The following is an 8,376-nucleotide window of genomic DNA, read 5'->3' as shown; positions in this document are numbered from 1 at the left end:
AACTTGACCTCCTCATTGAGTCGCTGTGCCACCGCCGCCACTGGTAGTCTCACTCTAGACAACCTGTGCTGTCCCGGGAGCCTCGCAGTCGGGCGTCCTACCCTCGCGTCCGGGCAGGCCCTGCAAGCGCCTGTCGCGCCAGCAGGGACCGCCTCGCCGGCGGCGTCCAGTCCCCGCCCCCTTCACCCCAGCGGCGGGCAGCGGGCAGCGGGTGGGGTTCGGTAAGCCCGCAAGCGGGAAGTGGCCGCGCCCGGGCTGCGCCGGGAGAGGAGCGGCAGGGCGGGGCTGGGCCGGGCCGGGGTGCCGCGGGAAAGGGGAGGCCGCGGGTGGGGAGCTGCTCTGCAGCCGCCGCGCCGCGATGGGGCTGGAAACAGAGAAAGCAGACGTGCAGCTTTTCATGGAAGACGACGCCTACAGCCATCACAGCGGCGTCGACTTCGCCGACCCTGAGAAGTTCACGGGCGCTGGCAGCGATCGCGATCCCCACGGGCTCAACTCGCATCTCAAGGTGAGACCGAAACCTGGACTTTCGGTGGGCACAGAACCGCTCCCCAAGGCCCCGGATGCCGGTGGCCCCAGGGTGTACCTGGCTCAGGCTCCTGGGTCAGTCGTGGAGCCCAGGACAGTCTTCCACGCCACCTAGCACCGGCGCTGCCTCCTGCGCAGTCAGGAAAGCCGGGTCAGACTCCTACCGTGACCCTAGCAGCAGGTGGGGTCGCCCAGCCCTGGCCTTCCTCCGGGTTTGCGCTGGGTCCCCAGGGCGGCAGGTGGGTGATGGGGAGGTCCATGTGCCCTGTCTCCGCAGCTGGGCTTCGAGGATGTGATTGCAGAGCCGGTGACTACGCACTCCTTTGACAAAGTATGGATTTGCAGCCATGCCCTCTTTGAAATCAGCAAATACGTGTTCTACAAGTTCCTGACCGTGTGCCTGGCAATCCCCCTGGCCTTCGTCGCGGGGATTCTCTTTGCAGTTCTCAGCTGTCTGCATATCTGGTGAGCTGGGGAGGAGGGGCAGGGTGCCCCGGGTGGGGGGGTATTGAAGGTGGTGGGGGAAGGGCTTGGCTTGCAGGACAAAAGGAAGGTTTCCTGCCACCTGCACCCTGCCCTTGCTGGGAGGATAGGGTTTACATCAGTTCCGGAAAAGTGACCTGCACTGGAGGGCCTGGAGAGGCACTGGACTTGGTCTGGAAAACTGGTTCGGATGGAGAATTGAACCCAGAGGTAGAATGACCCACTTTCTCCCCCTCCCAGGTGGTTTTCCTTCTAATTACACCCCCCCCCCCCGCGGAGCTGAGGGAGGTGAGGCCCTGGAAGGCATAATGACTGCCACAGGCTGCCCTTCCGCCCTGTCCTCCTTTCCTCGGAGATTGTTCCGACTCATGCTGTGCCAGTGGTTCTGGGCCTGGCTCTTGTTGTTGCCATCTGCTTTGTTCAGTTTCCGTCTGTGCTAGAGGTAAAACATAAGCCATTTCTGAGCAGAAGGCCTCTGACAATGTGATAGGACGGTGTTGTCAGGAGGCCTGGTGAAGCTGTGCTGTGCACATGGACAGCTTCCGCCCCACCACTGGCAAGTGGCAAGAATGGGGCCAGCCGTGATGGGAAGAGCATGCAGTTAAGGCGCTGGCCCTCGGCACCAATGGATGAAAACTCCAGCTGCTGCAGAATGACATGACAAGGCCATCAAGTGATTCTCCCACCTGTAGCACACGCATGGGAGTGCATCTAGTCAAAAGGCAAAGAAATATGGAAGCCCACTTGGACATTCATAGGCTGTTTGAAGTAACTCTGTTCACACTCCAAAATATATCCTAAAACTCTGCAGGGGTGCTGAGGTTAAGGCTTCCTGCATGGAGTGCCTGGGTTGGATTCTTGGCTCCCTTCTATGGCCACCCCTGGGAGGCAGCGAGGATGATTTTAGGAGTTGGGTATGTGCCATCCATATGGCCACGACTAAGAATGAGACCCACCCAGTCACCACCATTATGGGCATCTGGGGAATGCGCCAACAAATGGGGATAGTTTCTCTATCTCTCTCTCATGAGAAGTTGCACCACAGTCGCCAGACTGGTGTTCAGGCAGTCCTGATGAACTGTGTAACCTCCAGTTCTTCCATGTCTTTCTTAACCACTTTTCCGGCATTTCTACATCCTGATGCATGCTCAAGATTCATTGTTAGTCACCAAGCCACCATCATTCCTCTTTGCCATCCTCTTCTTCAGTCGGTTAGCTAATTAGTTCAATCACTAAGCTGAATCTATCAGAAGGGCTTGATTTGGGCTGGCCCCTGGACACCACCCTAGCAGAAGATAGGCTCTGCCTGCAGGTTGTAGCACCTCAGAAGAGCAGGTGAGGCGCAAAGAGAATGCTGAGACAACACTGCTCTGCTGAAGAGGAGAGGAATGGGCGCGTGTTTACGGAGGGAACCAAGTCTGAAAATGCGTTACAAGGGTAATTTAACAATTCATCAACTAAGGAAATGGTAGCCAGAGAACAGTAATGTGATCACTAAAGGTTGTAAACAACCGAATTGTTTTGAAACTGCCATAGACAGAAGCCAGAAAAACGAAAACCTTTCCCTTTATACATGGTCAGATTTCCACAGTGCACAGGTAGAAGCATCTCATATTCTATACTTGCACAAGGATTTTTTTAAAGAGCCTAGGCCCACACTTAAAATGTTGAAACCACTCATGTAACCTTTATGCCAATTTTCTCACTGTCAAAAATATGAAAAATATGAAAAATGGCCATGTATCATATTATGAAATGCTAGCTATTTGGAAATACAGAATGCCACACATGCAGTCAAGAAAGCCAGACTTCCCCTAAATCTTTGTGAAAGAACTGAGAAAAATAAACTTATTTACTAAATGGTGAGAAGATATAAATGAAACTGTAGTTAACCAAATGGCACCTCTCTCCAGCTGGCTATCCTGAAAATCAAAATGTTTTTCATGCAATGCTTCCTTTGGTGAATCATCAACCCACTTCATTTCTATCCACGTAAAACATGCTATTCAACTTCTGCTTGTGTTTCAAATTACACTCATGTGGGTCATTAATACTTAACTATCACAAATTTGTCACCAGGCAGCTGCGATTATAAATACAGGGGCAGGTTTAAACAAAAATGCTTAAATGTAGTTTATGCCTTGATAAAATAGGTTTATCATTAACACATCACATTCCCATGACATCATAAAATCAGATCAAGGCAAAGCCTTACAGAAGAGCAAACCCATTTGAGTAAGATTTTTGCTTCATTTCTAATCCATTTTATATAATTTTTGGCAGGGTGATAAATATTGTTTCACCAAGAGGTTGGTGATAATGGAAGTTATAAAAACACATCGTAATGGAACTCTGAACTAAGTCATTTAAAATTCACTTAAGTCACAAAGGTCACTTAAAGTTGTACCATCTAGTAAGAAAGACAAATATATGCACCTGTTGATGATATCTTTTGGAAAAACTGAGGATTAAGAGTAGGTACCTGAGAAACACAGAGGAAAGAAGAAAATGGGATAGAGGAACAGGCAAGGCATGCAGGAAGCCGACTCCAAGGAAAACACACAAGTTGCCCTTTAGGCACAGAAACCAGGTAGATAAATTTGCTGCTTTGCTTCTTATGGTTGCAGAATCCATGCCATCAGTTATAAGAATATTAGTAACTGTCATCTACATTCCTGTTTCTTTGAAAGCAATATATTTTTTACGCATCTGAGCACTAAAGCGGATGCTGTTCATATATTTAACCCTGAATGTCCAAACAAATATAAGTCATTCTATCTCTCGGTTATTTATCCTCGTACCCAGCCATGAGTCAGTGGCCTTATTTGGTTAACACCAAGAATTCTCACACTTGTTTCTTGCTCACCCCAGGATTATGATGCCTTTTATAAAGACCTGCCTGATGGTCCTGCCTTCGGTGCAGACGATATGGAGGAGTGTGACGGATATGGTCATCGCCCCGTTGTGTACAAGCGTAGGACGATGCTTCTCCTCTGTCAGCCTGCAACTCAGTCATGACTGAGCACTAGGAACTCGGGGCTGGAGAGCTGGCTCCTGTCAGCCTTCTGACATTGTCACAAAAACGCTACTGTTCTGTCCATTCCCCAACCGTTCCAATTAGGAAAATTATTGAGATGGGCACCCACACTGACAAATGCTTATTGGCAGATCTTTTCAAGTCATGCTATTCTAATTAACAGCCAAGGACGTCATGTCTAACTTCATACCCCGAATTATACAGGAGATTGGCAATACGTTAATTTTGACAGGCAGTTTTTGTTTTAATGCAGAAGGCTACATTTTATAATGATGAATTTACAGAGATTAAGAGACATTTCTCTCAAAACACTACAATACTTTTGTTCACAACTCTTTACAAAAATACTGGATTTCTTTTCTTAATTTTGGGAATAATCCTTCTTAAATTACTTTTGTAACAATAGTAATAAGGATAGAGATAAGATACTCAGATTCTCTAAACTGCAACAGCAAAAACACACTTTGAAAACGCATAGCAATGATCATAAACTATCAGATTTTAAAAAATGTGAAAATAGGCTCATGAAAAATTTATTCCTCTAAGCTACTGTCAACTGTTAACCTATACGCCTATTTAACAAGATGTTTCATTTGACTGTATATTTTGTACTGAATGTAAATTGTTGCTCTAATCAGATTGCTCTAAAGAAAGTTTATTATATTTGTTATCTTGTTGAACTAATATATAGAATGAAAACCTGTATTCCCCACAATGTAATTTCATTGGTAAGACTCCACAGTAATTATAGAAGCTTTAAGAAAACCATATACAAGACTTTTTTCTTAAATTTTCATAACAAAATCCTAAACATGTTTTATGATTAATTTTTATGTGGTAGTGATGTTAAAATAATTCCTGTATAATTGGAATTTATTTGTGGCAATGCTTTTTTCTTTCCTTTCATAGTTAGAAATTAATACTTTGTAATTCATTCCTGTTAATGTTTAACTTTCCTTTCAATTAATATTGGTGCTATATAATAATATTTAACAATAGAGACTATTTCTGACTATGTATAACGTTAATTATAGTAATTCACATGTAGGCTATTTGTCAATTTGGTGGGTTCATACTACTGAGCTATGTACATAAATTAATAATTTGCAGCAATGAGTAATGAAGATGTTCCCTGTTATAGGTTAAGTAATGCAGTATCAAGTTATGCTTGGATTTTTGTACTGTAGAGTGCTATTGCTGTTATGAGTTGCTGTTGGTTTAAAACTCATTATTCCAAAATAATATAGATGCACTAGATATGCCTCTTATGTGAGTAGGTATAATTTACACGTCTGTGTGTATATTTCAGTGTGTCAATGCTTACATTGCAAAACTACCACCAGAACCTGAATATCCTCACTTAAGTCACAAATCTTCATTCATCGAAGAGTAATGAGATTTTTCAGAATTATCAGATCCAGTGAACATAAAGAAAGATTGAACTGGAATACTATTTGTAACCAAATCAAGTAAATGCTTCAGTTATGAAGTTCATATCCTTTTGAAGGTGGTTAAAAAGAGACATTTCAGAACTGCCTCTGCCATTGTAGCATTCTCTACAGAAAACCCTCATGATGATTATCGCTCGCTTGACTGTACAGATTTCATTATGCTAGTTAGACAGGTCAATCAGTCTCATGGCTTTATAGTTACACTTTGTATTTAAATGCTTATTAAAAATCTTTTGATAGGTAACTAAGCCATAAGTATTTGATGAATAAAACATCTATTTTAATAAACATGGGCTTCCATCTTTTCAAATCATTCCTGGCAAGTTTTAAAGCTAAAGTATACATACACAGCCATGTACCAAAGTCTTTCCACTTCTAAAAAAATGACTTCCAATGATTAGTTTCAAAATGAGTTGTCATTGAGATTTTCCATAACCATTTCATTTCAAATATTCAAACTTTGTATCAAATAAATCCAAGTTTTCTATGTATTCATATTGGCTTTTATCTGAGGCAGCAGGAAGTGGAAGATTATCCATAATAAACTTTTAAAAAATGCACAAATGTTGTCATTGCTTTTATTACATTAAATATGGAACTGATCAATAATAAGCTTTTTAAACTAACTTTTAACTTGTTAAAACTCAAAATAAGTAATAAATACATGATTTATTGCTTCTTCAAGAATGTGTTTGCATAAAATTGTGAGAACTATTATTTAAACCATTATTTTCCTAAACCCTAAAGAGGTTCCATGTGACTTTTTCTATCATTTGGTAAATAGCACGAAATAGTTTTACTTATATCTACCATACTTTTTTCTTACAAAACTTCCTCTTCCTAATACTAAATAAACTGATATTTCTGCTCCTATTTCTTAATGCAAAAGGAATAATACAAGCCATATGTACTTAGATACCTGATGCCCAAAATTATTTTTGGAAAGTGAATATGTAAGGCATAAGTGCTGATGTTGGCCTGGGTTTTCATGTGTTCACTTAATCTGGAAATATGACCAATATCTAATAATAAACTAAGTGTGTGGCTTTTTAAAATGCTTTTTAAAGAACTTTAAAAGTGCCACTTCTTTTTTTTTTTCTAAGATAAATGAATCTTTATTTTATTTGAAAGCTAGAATTACAAAGAGAGAGGGAGATAAAAAGAGAGGAAGAGGTCTTCCATCTGCTGTTCACTCCCCAAATAGCCACATAGCTTGGCTGCACCAGGCCGAAGCCAGGATCCCAGAACTTCATCTGGAATGATGGGGCCCAAGCAATTGGATCATCCTTCTCAGCTTTCCCAGAGGCATTAGCAGGAAGCTGGATTGGAGGTGGATCAGCTGAGACTAAGCCAGTGTCAATATGCGATGCCAGCTCAAAAGATGGTGACCCAACCTATTTGTGTCACAGCTGTTCCACTTCCTATCTGGCTGCCATCCAACTTGTGATCTGGAAAAGCTCAAAAGATGGTGGCACAGCCTATTGTGCCCCAGCTGCTCCACTTCTCATCCAGCTCTCTGCCTGTAACCTGGAAAAGCAGAGGAGGTGGCCCAAGAACTACATGGGATAACTGGAAAAAGCTCTTGGCTCCTAGTTTCAGATTGGCTCAGCTCCAGCCAGTGCAGCCATTTGGGGAGTGAACCAGTGGATGGAAGAACTCTCTTGTCTCTCCTTCTTTCTTTAAGCCTACCTTCCAAAAAATGATAAAATAAATAAATCTTTAGAAAAAGATGGTGCCCCAACCCACTATACTACAAGCTGACTCCAAGTCCCTCTTCTTGATAGTAATCCAGGTCCTATTAATTTGTTTCAATATCTTGTTTGTATTATAATGAAAAGAGCCTCACCCTAGAAATCAGGCAAGTGGATTCCAGACTCAACACTATAATTACTGAAGTATGTTACCTCCTACAAATGATTCAATCCCTGGAGCTCAGTTTTCCTCTTTAAAATTTATATTCATTTTATTAATTTGAAAGGCAGGGAAGGTAGTGGGAGAAATTCCTTTCCACTGATTCACTTTCAAAATGCCCAAATTAGCTAGGTCTGGGCCAGGCTGAAGCCAGGAGCCGGGAGCTGCATCAGACTCTTCAATGTGAATATCAAGGATCCAAGTACTTGAGCCTGACACTGCTGCCTCTGGCAAGCATATTAGCAGGAGCCTGACACGGGGCAGAGACGGGACTTGAACCCAATCACTCTGATATGGGATGCTGGCTTCCCAAGTGATATGTCATCAACCGCAAGGCCTGCTCCAGTTTTTGCTATTTTTTAATGAAAAGTTTATACTAAAGATCTCTTTGCATCTCACTGTTTTCTATGACTTCAACAGGAGAAAGGCTGACTATGTATCCAGAAACTAATCTAGATATTCAGTCCATGAACAGTAAGAAGTCAATGAACTGCCTTTCAATGGCACATTGGCATACTACAATAATCAATTCATGTACTTTTCATTGTCACACTTCCACTGACTGTAACCCTTTATAGCAAGATATATGATAATAATTAATATATTCTAACAGAGAATTATTATTTTCTGCACAAATACTATCTTAATATAGATTTTAAATTAATAAGCATTTGTTTTAAGACTGGTTTTTATACCGCCAATATCATCTCTATTTGTATGGCTAATTTCCACCATCTCCTAAATGCTCCTCAGCCTTGGCTTTATTTTTTTTTTAAAAGATTTATTTATTTTTCTTACAAAGTCAGATATACAGAGAGGAGAGACAGAGAGGAAGATCTTCCATCCGATGATTCACTCCCCAAGTGAGTGCAATGGCCGGTGCTGCGCCAATCCGAAGCTGGGAACCTGGAACCTCTTCCAGGTCTCCCACATGGGTGCAGGGTCCCAAATCTTTGGGCCGTCCTC

The 8,376-nt window shown here is 42.5% G+C and overlaps 1 protein-coding gene across 1 annotated transcript; it reads left to right on the top strand.

Annotated features, from left to right (window-relative positions):
- Positions 1-231: 231 nt before the first annotated feature.
- Positions 232-6,063, top strand: CAV2 (caveolin 2). The gene is made up of 3 exons (XM_004592470.3): positions 232-508; positions 806-993; positions 3,883-6,063. The coding sequence occupies exons 1-3, from the start codon at positions 359-361 to the stop codon at positions 4,031-4,033; spliced, it is 489 nt and encodes a 162-aa protein (XP_004592527.2). The 5' UTR covers positions 232-358; the 3' UTR covers positions 4,034-6,063.
- The last annotated feature ends 2,313 nt before the right edge of the window (positions 6,064-8,376 follow it).

This window comes from Ochotona princeps, chromosome 25 (assembly GCF_030435755.1).
Source record: "Ochotona princeps isolate mOchPri1 chromosome 25, mOchPri1.hap1, whole genome shotgun sequence".
In the NCBI taxonomy this organism is placed as follows: domain Eukaryota; kingdom Metazoa; phylum Chordata; class Mammalia; order Lagomorpha; family Ochotonidae; genus Ochotona; species Ochotona princeps.
The sequence above is the reverse complement of the archived record's forward strand: the minus strand, read 5'-3'. Positions and strand labels throughout refer to the sequence as shown.

Coding starts and splice junctions, on each gene's coding strand:
- CAV2 (XM_004592470.3), top strand. CDS start 359: ATGGGGCTGGAAACAGAGAAAGCAGACGTGCAGCTTTTCATGGAAGAC. Junction 509..805: donor GGCTCAACTCGCATCTCAAG/GTGAGACCGAAA, acceptor CTGTCTCCGCAG/CTGGGCTTCGAGGATGTGAT. Junction 994..3,882: donor CTCAGCTGTCTGCATATCTG/GTGAGCTGGGGA, acceptor TGCTCACCCCAG/GATTATGATGCCTTTTATAA.